This window comes from Etheostoma spectabile, chromosome 5 (genome assembly GCF_008692095.1).
Source record: "Etheostoma spectabile isolate EspeVRDwgs_2016 chromosome 5, UIUC_Espe_1.0, whole genome shotgun sequence".
NCBI classification, from domain to species: domain Eukaryota; kingdom Metazoa; phylum Chordata; class Actinopteri; order Perciformes; family Percidae; genus Etheostoma; species Etheostoma spectabile.
The window spans coordinates 19,805,918-19,818,851 of NC_045737.1; the positions used below are offsets into that span (position 1 = coordinate 19,805,918).

A 12,934-nucleotide genomic window follows, 5' to 3' on the forward strand; every position below is an offset into this window, starting at 1 on the left:
TCACCACCAAAAGAATCATACTTAAGACTTAGAGTTTGTATTTTGTTGGTTGTCCTAACTTGAAGAGTACAGAGTTGACACCATTTCAGCCAGTTATTAATATCCATCCCATCAAATGTAGTCCAATTTAAAATCTAAAAATATTACGGAAAGTACATTTCGTGACCAAGAATAAATTAGGTAGATTCTGCAAGAACCTAAGATGTGTGGAGCACTACATTCCTGTCACCTTGATGAAGATATGAAACAGTACAGCACAAATACCTGAGAAAATACTCTTTACTGTGACTCTATAATATTGTTGATAATTGGCATATGGCTGGCAGCCCTCATGTTTACTTTGAAGTTTTCTTTAAAGTTGTAAAGGTTGCCAGATGCCCTGGACACCACGACCCACGCATAGCATTGCCATTCAGTGTTGCAATACTCAGCTCAGCTAGAATACAGCTCCAATGTGTCTGACTGAAAATGTCCTTCTTGCTAAAGATAATATTTATCCTATAATGCAATGAAACTTTTGAGAAGCATAGCAACAACACTGACACAAAATTGATTTACAAGAGAAAAGGAAAAGTGTTGTGGTCCTCTAAAGGTTAGTGCCAGCTGTGATGCTTGACCCTGTTTGTATGTTAAATTTAGGGTTCAAGTTTGGACACACTGGCTGCACATACTGTAGCTGTTTATGAGACCATCTGTCTAGGCGGCGGCTGTCATCCTCTAGGTTGTGAAGTGTTGTACAACGCTTTGTACAAAGCAAATCAAAAGCTTGCCAGATATTCTGACAAGATAAAAGGACAACCTCATTCTTGAGTTAAAAGAGACCTCGAAGCCACCCAGTGATTGATAATTACCGCAGATAAGAGCAGTCATGGTCAGAGAGAAAGGTTAGGTCATAAATCTAGAGTTATTGTTATAAATGCCCGATTGATTATACTACATTTATGTAGTCTGTATTTTATTATTACATACTCTGAAAACAGGCATTAGACAATATGTTTCTGAGCCATTAGAACATTTCTGGAAAGTTTTTCCTCTAAAAAAAAAAAAATCTAAACTTTTAAAACTGGTTCATGCTGTTTGGTAATGATCCCACAGTGACATTTGGTGGAAGAAGATGAAGCATAACCAGCAAACCAGTTTTAAAAATTGGTGGTAGGAGGATGTGCGTGCACGCGCATACAAGCATGCACACACAGTTATTTTTGCTCTCCCTAAGGTAAGGCTCTCCACAGCCTTAGTGTACCAGTCACACAATCATGTTCAAGTTAAGTATTTTAACCAGCTGGCTGACATTCAAATCTACTGCTGTACCTAATCCTTAGCCACTTAAAGTCCTATGGAGAATGTAACTTGTTGCTAAAGTAAACTCAGATGGTCCATACCAATTATGTGGACATACTAAATGTGTGCAACATGTTCAGTTCAAGAGATAAATTGACAAAATGGGAAAGAGGGAGGGAAGGACAGGGTGGCCAGCTGGTGAAGTTAAGCACTCTACCTCGGTGGCTCAGCTTCAGAACACCGTACACTCTGCAATCTATAAGACTCCATCCTATTGCCGCCAGCTATAACACAATATTTGCACAACTATTAAAATGAAAAGCAAATAGACGGCAAGGCACAATAAACTAGCGCCTCTGGACAAGAACTTAAGTGGGCATACAGAGATAATTACACTGAGCATGGACATCTTCAGCTTGGTTTTCCTCAAAACAGCTCCTCTGTCAATACCAGAACACCACTGTGTTATAACAAAGGCATTTACCCTAGTAGCTTAAAAAAGGTTGAGTGTGCTTCTACCAACCCTCTAGACTGTGGCCAGTCAGACATTTATAGCTCAACAGCACCCCCTTATGAATTTTGTTTTCCTCTGATATTGCTATATGAGCTACTGAGTAGCAGTAATGGTCTGAATAAAAAGATAGCAACTTGTATGTTTTCACATTTTTATAATTCATCATTTACAGTATTTGGTTAAAAAAAAAACAATCAAAGTATGAAGGGAAAGAAGAAAAGAGTACAGTGAAGTACAGTACAGAATTTACACTGGAAAAGTAACCGTTAAGGCACGCCTTATTAGTGGAAATATCCCACAACAACAGCACATCATCCAATCACGTCCCCACTGATCTGAGGTAGTGTGATTCTACCTAAGTGATTCATCTTTTTTCTGTGTTTGTTGCTTGTAATCTGGTGACACCTCACAAGTAAAACTACGACAACTATAAGTACTGCACATATTCAACTCTAAGAGGTAAGTCTTCACCTGTTCAAGCTAAAAAAGCATTACATCCTAAACACTCCAAAACGTGTCTTCTTTGTTGGTGCATTCAGTGCTGCACTGAGGCTCAGTCCCAAAACCAGACGAGTATCAGCAGGATCAATAATCCCATCATCCCACAGTCTGTATAAAAGAAATAAAAAAGCACCTCATTAGATGGAACAATGCACCTCACTTATCTGATGATTCTTGTAATACTTGTACAGGTCTTTCATCAATTACTTTAATACATAAATCAAGGTGTTACTTACATTCGGTGAATCATTTCATCACACAAACAGAATGACGCGTCCTGACTAAAGCTCACCTAGCACTAGAGAAGTATGGACTGCCTTCCTCTTCAAACCGTTGCACTATTGGTTTCTTCATGGCAGCCTCTTGTTCTGCTGTGAACTGTGAATAAACAACACAGCATTCCGGAATGGGAGAAATGGGAAAAGCTTTGTATCAATGGCCTTTCTTTAAACCAATCACAATCGTCTTGGACAGACTCAATGACGGTGGCGCTGCAAAATAGCCTCGGGAAGGAACTTGTTTTGGTGGACCATGTGCACATTCAAAGGTTGTTTTAGTTGTGCGACAGAAAACTCAGATTTGACGGCTAGAGTAGTTGAGCTAGCTTCATTTACCCTGCAGAGATCTGAGGAGCAGTCAGCAATAGTCCTCATGAATCTACCTAGTTTAAAATGCCAACACAAAGAAAGCGGAAGCAGACGGACATCTGGCTGAATTTCCGGCGGCACCTGACAAATTCCGGAAATGAAACGTCGCCGATAGACTATGTACAGTATAATCATCATGAAGTTTTGATGCATTGCGGACTGTAATCGTTTTAGCTAGGTTGACTACTAGGTTGACATTCAGTTATCTCTAGTTATATGGCAAAGATAGGTCCCACAGTTTTATTTTTGAGTATTTTTAAAATCAAAATCCCTCAACTCATCTTGTACTATGAGTTGTATACATAAATGTATCCAATCCCATCCTATAAAGCCGCTATGTATTAGCTTGTGGTAGCTAAAAGGGATCACGGTCATAAGTGTGTGTTTGGATGTCAATTGGCAAAGACCTTGAGCAAGACTGAGGTTGAATTTATTACTTTCACCCTTGTCCATGATCTCCTAATCTAAATGCATGGGTGAGAGAGGTGTGGGCCAACAGTGTCTTGCTGCTGTATTTGCCAAGCCAAGCGTTTGTAAAGTTAGTTTTTTGCATGTTACTGCTAGTTATGTTATATTAAGTCTTAACTGTGAATACAAGTAAAATAAAAGATGGCAAAAGGAGAGACTACATTTCTAAATAAAAATAAATTTATAAATAAAAAAGAATGATGATTAGCTTATTTTTTAATGCCATATATTGTTAAACCATCACTGATTCAAATGCTTGCCATCAGTGCACTGATGTGACACTACATTCTGAAGCTATTAAAGCAATCTTAATACACCCATACCTGACACAATTTAATTACAGCCACTTGATGACTGCACCACTCAAGATAAGTTATCACAGTAAAACTTACCACCGATATAATTTTAATCTTGTATAACAGCCTTGTCCAACCATTACTGCAGGAAATTATCTTCATATACATTTATGTTTTTTTGGCAGCAAATCCACAAATGCTATTTTAAGCCTTTCCAGTGAAACATTGACTGAATGATTAATATGAATCTTTACCTCTTTTCCCTCACGTGCCCTCTGATCCTTGGTGATGGTGGCCAGGACAGTGGCTGCCTGTTCACCCCCCATTACAGAAATTCGGGAATTTGGCCACATGTACAGGAATCGAGGGCTGTGAAAAGAAAAGCCAGATTAGTCAGCTAAATCACAGACAAACAACTAATAAGAACAACAACAAACAGAAACCTGCAGTAATGAAGATCTCCTACTTTATAATAGTCTGATAATCTGATGACAACTACAGCAGAACATCTTTTATGAGAGCTTTGACCAGAAAAAGTACCACTTAGGGAATACTAAATAATTCACCAAAATCAAACTAAAATGTATGCCACTAGCAAACATTTTCCAATATTCTAAATTATCTGTGCTTATTTAAATTTTACTAGACAATGCTTGCCATTTGTTTTCTAAATGTATCTAAATCGATCACAAAAAGGAGGAAATATAAATATAAAAATCTAAGTGCATCTGATGCATATTATCACACATATTGAACACAGTACATACTGTACATTTAAATTATGCACTAGCAATGCAGATGCAGCTAGTGATCTTCATATTTATGTAATACAGCGGGTCCTGGCCAGGCTTCTATTTTGTTAATTTGTAATGCTACCGGTGCGGTTTTATTTTACATTAACTTACCTGTAGGCTCTGCCGCACATGCCATAGTTTCCTGCACCATAGGAACCGCCAATGATAACAGTAATCTTGGGTACATTTGCACAGGCAACTGCAGTTACCATCTTAGCTCCATCCTTGGCAATTCCTCCTGCTTCATACTCCCTACCCACCATGAAGCCTAAAATAAAGATGCAGAGAAGAGATTGCAAATACAAACTGGATTGACTTTGTGTGTTTTCTTCTTAAAGGACAGGTGTGTTACAAATAAACAATCAATGGTGAACAGGTAAACTGAGAGCTTCCTGTGAAATAAAATATACATCATGTCATATTTGATTATGTAAACATATATGTGATATTTTTGCTTTTATCAAATATCACTTCGCAGTATGCAGTTACAAGCTTGTATTAAATACAGGATTCATTATGTGCCTAAGATCTAAATAAAACACTAACATACATAACCACAAACAAGTATTTTTTGACTTATTTAAGTACCTAAATCCTAATAAATACCCTTTGTCATTGTTTTCAAACCAAAACCTCAGATCTAAAGAGTTTCCACTGACCTGTTATGTTTTGGAGAAAAATAAGTGGAATGTTTCGTTGGCAGCACAATTCGATGAAATGCGTTCCCTGAAAATGAATCAAAATATTCAGTGTATCTAGTATTCCCACAGCAACAAAAAAAACTGCTAAAGGACAAAAACACAGACATGTATTATCATGACCTTTAAATAAAATGATGAGGATGATAATGATGTATTTTTCTTGGCAATATAACCTGCATAAACAGAACAGAATATATATTTAATGCACACAAGTGTACATGTTGAACTGCCTGAAGTAGTTGTCTAGTGCCTGGGCTGTAGTTGTACCTATTTACATATACTGTCTGAAACACGTCTGGAGTTTGTGCTGACACAGGAAGCTGTCCTGAAGTGTGTGTCCTTTGAGCAGTTGGCCTCACCTTTATCCTCATCTTCATCTGAGCCGAGATCAGAAATGTATCAACTTGGGAGGGAGGTCATTTGGCTTCACACTGGCTTTGTACTTGTTAGATTTTACTTTGAATACGAAGGAGCAGAATGGCCTTCAGCCTTGCCAGAAAAGTACACTTAACAACACAGAGCTACCAGGAGCTATTGGACAGGAAAACAAGTACAAAAGTGCACTGTGCAGAGACACCTAATTTCCATCTTATTTGTATTGGTGAATTAGTCAGGTGTTTTCTTCTTCTGGTGTTTTTCTTTTTTGGCAGCTACCTCCACTGGCTTTCTTTCGATGAAGCACCCTGCCTTGCCTTGCAAAGTGTAAACAGAAGTTGGAGACAGCGTGAAAGACGGCTGCTTTTAAGAAACTGTCAGTTGGTAAAAAATGATCCATCAGTTTGCTGCTCCTAAATGTGTGCACAACAACAGGAATCTAATCTTTTCTCTGTCACCTCTTGCTTTCACAAACACCTGGGGAAAAGCTTTTAATAATTTAACAGTTAGCATAATAGAAGCCCGGGGCACGTCTTAAGTGATGACAGCTTGTCTCAAAAGTGCATCTCGAAATGCAGGTGCTGTATTGATTTTTCCTGGATATGCTCTCTGAGCATGTCTGTTCCACATCTGTCTGTCTGAAGCACTGTGTTAGTCCCTTTCAACTGCAATTACCCTGATGAGATAATGCTCATACTGTTATATTGACATCTCCCAGAAAAGTGAGTCAAAGAAACCTTTTTTCAGGTCAAGCTTGTAATCTAATTCAAAAAATATTATGTTATGTTTGAAAAATATTTTAGTCTATAATCACAAATTCAGCTCCTCATCTTTCCAAAGCCTGTGTGAAGTTCAGCTGTTCACGGCAGACTGGCTTGCAAATCAAGTGAATTATATTAAATGAAAATGATGATTGTCCCTTGTTCATTGTTTCTTAATGCTATGTTATTACAATGCCATTCTTTGGAGTACTCCTAAGATTGTCCAGACAAGTGCAATTTGAGTGCCTTCTCGTACAAGAGTACGATAAAACCCGTACAAACCACTTACAAAGACTAAAGCTTCTTCAAGAGAGACATTTTGGTAGTCAGTGTTGTAAGCAGCATCATCTGTGAAGAATACTATCTGAAGTGCTTCAGTATTATATAGTTTTGAGACCTTGACATTTACAGAAAACACATTGCCAGTACAATGCTAACTCCTTTGAAAATGTAACTTGATCAAGGGGCTTAGTTTGGTACACTTCACACAGGTGTTGCATGTTTACTTATAATATCAAAGGATCCAAGCTGTACCACGAGTAACGATTTGAAAAATCCATATTTATTCTTTTGAGAACATTCACTATTAGGGTTTTTGGTCCAAAGGATATTTAGTTACCTTTTTTGCAGACTCTGAAAACAAGACTCCGTTGTTGCCAATGATTCCGACAGGGTAACCAAATATTCTTGAAAATCCTGAACAGGTATATATATTGAGAGCAAATGTTAAGGTTGATAGATTCCATTAAAAAATTAATTCTCTGGGTTGTAGAAATAGAAAAGAATGCCCTTTCACATACCTGTAACAAGTGTGTCTCCATAGAAAGCCTTGAACTCATCAAATTTACTGCCATCTACGATCCTGGCGATGACCTGCATTCAAATGTATAGAGAAGAGTTGTTAAAGTCAAAAATGCAAAGTCAAATACAAGACCAGTGACAGAAAATGGATGAGACTTAAATTACAAGTTTTTCTTTTTTTTGTGTTTTTTTCATGTATTAACATGTTACACGGTAAGACTGGTGATATTCTATATATTTGTTGTCAATGAGTCCATTCAATCCTACTAAACTGCTCTACTACTTTCTTTTAAAGCACAAATCTATAATTGTTTTTTTTTCATTTCTAATTGTAATTTCCTAAAACAGCTGGGCACTGTAGTTTTTAGCAAAGATATTCAAACAGGAGTTAATGAGTGGTAAGGTGTATTTATTTGGGACTAGGGCTGTGCAATTAATTAAATTTCTATTTTGGCTCCCAACTGATCACCAAAATAGTACAATCAAGAAAAAACAAATATTTTTGCAATGTTCTGTTTTGCAAGAACACTCTTATTTTGTCTTGTGTTCTGAATAAAACACGCATTCCCACGTCCGCTCCTCCCGAAGCCATAAACTCTCTCAGGGAGGCAAGCGGTGTGCATATTAGGGGTGCAAGATATATCGACTCAATATCAATATTCTATGTCAATCTGCCTTTGCCTCTCCGCTGTAGTAGACGTTGTATTCCACCGACACGCCATATTCACTTACTGTTTAAAACTTTTTCCAGCTTAGTGGGGGTGCATACCCCTCAAAACCAACATGAAAAAACACAGGAATGTTCCCTCAGCATTTTGTTTTGTTGTTAAATTGTAAGTAAAATGAGCAGAAACATCTAATCACCTGTTTCACGTATTGTTATTCTAAGGTACCGTCTATGTGCTGGATATTTCCTTAGGTTAGCTAGTGAATAAGCCCACTGACGGCAATATTATGGTTAATAGTTTGACACAATTTTTAGTAATGACAGCAGTAGTGGTCATAGTGAGTAAAAATGTGATGTGAGATGCACACTATGTTATGTATCTTGAATTGTTCATTAGCCGTGTAACATTGTGTGTGATATATGTAAAGCTAAACCGACTCACAATAGTAAAACAGATTTGATTCCGATCCAGATTCTTTCTGTGAGATAAAGGACACTAACATTATACCCCAAACACTATCCATCATATCCAAAGTTACATCATCCATTATCATTAAATAATAGTGATTTCAATATTGACCAAAATAATTGTGATTATTTTTTCCATAATAGAGCAGCCCAAGACTACTTTCAGCCAATGATATGGTGATAGTGAGTATTTACAACAGCATGATAGCGTATGTTCAATCAATTCAATAAACTACAATGCCCATGTTCATGGTGACGAAGGAACTCGTTACCCAGCGTGACAGTGTTTTTCTTATTGATTTGTTTGTAATTGCTTTTGGACAAAAATGGAACTCTATGGCACAGAGGAATAAGCTAAATCAGGGTTTGGCTACACAGATGAGACTTGTTAGTAGGATCAATTAAATGCTGTTTTTTGTTGTTAGAAATTGGTAGGCAAAGTACATATGAAATCACCAAACTGATAGTTAAAAAAAAGAAACTGATATAATAAACAATTTTAATATAACTGATTTAAGGGTGCCCTGTGTTGAAAAGCCTATTACAGTTGAACAACTCCTGTAAAGAGGGAGAAGTCACTTGATCTTGTGTCCTAAATGCACTGTCAATACTGTTCTACACAACAGTTTGACATCTCTAGAGTTAGCAGACATTGTTGCTCCTGCATCTACATCAAGAATCAAAAGGTACAGGCTTTAAACCAAATGAGAACATCTGGCAAGCCCTGCCTGAGAGAGCAAAAACAAAGTGGTTGACAGTAATTTTAAGAACAGCTTTTAAGTTCTTTTTCTTGCCCCTTTGAGACAATGTATAGGAAACTGGACAAATACCTCTCTGACATCAAAGTTGCGTTTCAAATTACCCCCAACTATGCCATAGAGTTCATCTGCAGGGTAGAGAGGGGCTTCAGTAGGTTCTGTGGTGACCTGAAAAATATAACAGACTCCACATTAACAGAAACCATAGACAGCTTAACATGCTAGACAGTAAAAGGTAATTGTTAATGATTGTCATCATAGGACTGACCTCAATATTTTTTCTGTAGTTGAGGTTTCTCACTGTCTTTCTTGCTAAATGGAGTGCGTGGTTATCATCTAAAGCATAGTGGTCTGTCACACCAGATTTTCTGTAAAATAAGCAATAAATCAATCACTGTGACATTATTACAGCACATAAATCATTACTTAAAATTAGAGCACTGATAGGAGTGTGTGATGGGTTATTAGATTAAATCTGTAAATGTGGACCACCGACATTTTCTGACTATTTAGTTGTTATAAAAATGAAACTATCTACAGTGAAAAAAATATAATGAAAAGAGTAACGCTTGCACACTGACACAAATGTATTTAAATTAACGTTTTGTCACAGCTGAGTCTTCTCATGTCAAAAACATTTTGACCTGAAGAAATCCCTATTACTCTTTCTAATTGTCTTGCATCTACATGTGATCTGCGTACATTACACATCTCTCAACTCTTGTGGAGAACAACCTACTCTCCCTGTAAACCCAGCTTATGAATGGCACCACTGAAAAATATATATTTGTACCACATTGTTTGTCCTGTTTTGTAAAGAATGTTGATCTATTTTAGAATGCAGTCCCAGTATTCCTATGGACAACATCCTAATGAGGTATCAGTCAATGAACAACATATCTCCAAAAGCAGAAACAAGAGCTCAAAAACCCATGCATGCAATGTAATAAAAAACACTGTTCTTGCATACTTGCAGTGAAGGTCAGCACCACCAAGGTCCTCTGCAGAAACTTCTTCCCCAGTGGCAGCTTTGACCTGTAAATACAAAAGCACAGAGACTTTCAAACAAACAAAAACATCTAACACAATATGAGTGAAGTAGTTTTCACCATTAAGTAGTGTCTGCTACCTGATTGCTATTTACTATACAGCTTAAATCAAATTAATACAACAAAAAGTATATGCCATTAGTAAGGTATTTATTGTGCTTAATTTGTAAATTATTTGTAAAAACCTATTTATGGGTATATGAGTCACCAATCAACTAACAGGATTATTGGCCAATTTAAAGCTCTAACTTTCATCCTAGTCCTATATAATCTAACAACAAAAACATGTCCTACCAGTGGAGGACCTCCAAGGAAAATGGTTCCTTGCTTCCGCACAATAATGCTCTCATCTGCCATGGCAGGCACATAAGCTCCTCCAGCAGTACAGGAGCCCATCACAACAGCAATCTGAAATAGTCAAAAAAAAGTCTAATGCTAACGACAGGCATCCAAGATAGCAAAATCCCGAAAAGCTCTGCTATGAAATTAAATGTCTGATTTCTATGACAGTGTAATACAAGCCCAAGGACAACTTGGCTTCAAGCAAGTTTTTAGTTTCACACTTGATTGTACCAGTAGAAATTCAAATTCAGTATTTGATTTAACGCTTTTTTATGACAATGTCTTTCTAGGCCCTTTTCAATAAAGAATTGAATTGTCAATGGGGATAACAACAATGTATTAGGTACTAGCAACTGTACTCGTAAATTTGTAATTCAGCAATCTAATGGTAAATGTGGTGGGCGGCAATACTTAATAGGGCTTGGGGGAAAAACCTTTAGAAAACATGAATATATGCCACAAAAGGAAAAGCCTTGAATAATATATGATTTTAATCGTTTGGAGAGACAATATTAGCAAGAATTAATAGGCATTCAGTTTGTTGAAGTTGTAAGAACATATTTAGCTATGTTTATAACCTCTGGGTCTTCTAGAGAGATGTGAGGGCAAGACCTGACTGCTCTACAGCACCCATCACATATATAAGCTCTCACACAAACTTATTTTTGTTTTGTTTTTAAACACAAGGATGTCTATTCGTCAACAGTCAATAACCAGATGGATCAGTTTCCTCTTTGGTATAATTTTTCAGACAACCCTGTACTATACAAGATAACAACACTAGGCTACAGTAAAAGACAAACTATGAAGTCATGGTAAAGTCTCACCTGCTCTTAGTGTTTTGTATGATACACATGTGAAATACAATGTTATCAACCAAACATAAGCATCACCTGCGCTATTCCCTCTGAAGATAGCCTGGCCTGGTTGTAGAAAATACGTCCAAAGTGATCTCTGTCTGGAAAGACGTCGGCCTGTCTGGGAAGATTGGCTCCTCCGGAATCCACTAAAGGAGTAAAGAACATCAGAATAGTTCGTGATTATTATTAATATCTGGCCTCTGGTTATATTACAGACACTCAGTCTCCCTTATACGATAAAAACTAAATAGCCTTAAAGGAGGGGATTCTGGGATGTCCCAAGCCCTTTGACTTTAGAACAACTGCACAGCAGACCAGGCTGATCATGTTACTGAATAAATCAAAGTAGAAATACAACTTCTAGTATGCTCATTTTATAAAGTTACTGATATACAATATTTCAGTTTTTCTCCAGAATAACTCTCATATTTATATGTTCAATTCTGCTAGTAAACGTATATTCCGTTTGTGGATTTACCAAACTCTTTTGACTATAGAAAAACTCACCCAAATAAATGCATGGCAAGTGGTTCTGCTGAGCTATTTCCTGTGCCCGAAGGTGTTTCTTCACTGTAATTGGATAGTATGTTCCGCCTTTGACAGTGGCATCATTTGCAACAATAACACATTCCACCCTATGATAAATAAATAAAACAAAAAACAACAACATTGAAATCTGTGGTGCACCTGAAGTACTCAAGGGAAATCTCATTTTGGAAATTAACCAAAAAGCTAATAACAAGTAACAAAGATTAAATTAACACCCCATGTAATTACCATAGAATTTACAATTTGAATATTCTGCATCTAGTTAAGGATATTTAATCTGCATTTAAAGAGGCACAGACAGTGGCTTAAAATCCTATTTTGTAGTCCGTTTTTAGCACAAATATCTGCTCATTCATGGTGCTTACCCTGAAACGCGCCCAATCCCAGTAAGGATACCGCCTGCAGGGACTTCCTCTTTTCCATACAACTCATATGCTGCGAACTGAGAGAATTCCAAAAAAGGGGTCCTGCAAGAAAACCAAATGAAAAAGAAACACGTCATACATGCTTGCAATGTAAAATAACAATTATACACTTGAGATGTAGGGAAGTGTGTACAGCATTAGACATGAGAACAACTGGCGCCATGGTTTGTGTAATGACATCAAACCTGAACAATACAAGTCTTTTGCATCTGGTCTACTGGGTATGAGTTAGCAATTAATTTTGAGTCAAAGATGGAAGTAGATGATGATATACCCTGGATCCAGCAGTCTGTCTATACGCTCCCTAGGCAGGAGTTTCCCACGAGAAGTATGAAGTCTTCTGGCTTTTTCTCCCCCACCTGGATTAATAAAAAATAAATAGAATGTTAACAAACAAGTTGCCAACACTTTGGATAATCCATTGTTGATGTGTCAAAGAGTAGATCCCAGTTGCCAGACCTTCCTCCACAGCGCTGCGGTCTGGCTAGTTCCCACAGGATTCCGGGATGGGAGAAAAACATGCTCTGTTCATCGGCATTTCTTTAAACCAATCACAATCGTCATAGGCGGCGCTAAGCTCTGCACGGATCTATTGCAAAATAGCCTCAGGAAGGAACTTGTTTCGGTGGAACGTGTATGCCCAATAGTTGTTTTAGTCGTGCAAGAGAAAACTCAGA

At 37.4% G+C, this 12,934-nt stretch overlaps 1 protein-coding gene across 1 annotated transcript in view; it reads right to left on the bottom strand.

Moving 5' to 3' along the window:
- Positions 1–2,151: 2,151 nt before the first annotated feature.
- Positions 2,152–12,934, bottom strand: part of mccc2 (methylcrotonyl-CoA carboxylase subunit 2) — a 12,884-nt gene continuing 2,101 nt past the window's right edge. The window contains exons 3-17 of the mRNA XM_032515300.1: positions 12,532–12,616; positions 12,198–12,299; positions 11,791–11,918; positions 11,317–11,429; positions 10,376–10,489; positions 10,003–10,067; positions 9,301–9,400; positions 9,105–9,200; positions 7,139–7,211; positions 6,958–7,034; positions 5,161–5,227; positions 4,613–4,769; positions 3,962–4,076; positions 2,589–2,674; positions 2,152–2,404 (exon numbers count right to left, since the gene is read on the bottom strand). Coding sequence (XP_032371191.1) covers positions 2,287–2,404; positions 2,589–2,674; positions 3,962–4,076; positions 4,613–4,769; positions 5,161–5,227; positions 6,958–7,034; positions 7,139–7,211; positions 9,105–9,200; positions 9,301–9,400; positions 10,003–10,067; positions 10,376–10,489; positions 11,317–11,429; positions 11,791–11,918; positions 12,198–12,299; positions 12,532–12,616 — 1,496 coding nt within the window. The 3' untranslated portion in view covers positions 2,152–2,286. The remainder of the gene's footprint in view (positions 2,405–2,588; positions 2,675–3,961; positions 4,077–4,612; positions 4,770–5,160; positions 5,228–6,957; positions 7,035–7,138; positions 7,212–9,104; positions 9,201–9,300; positions 9,401–10,002; positions 10,068–10,375; positions 10,490–11,316; positions 11,430–11,790; positions 11,919–12,197; positions 12,300–12,531; positions 12,617–12,934) is intronic.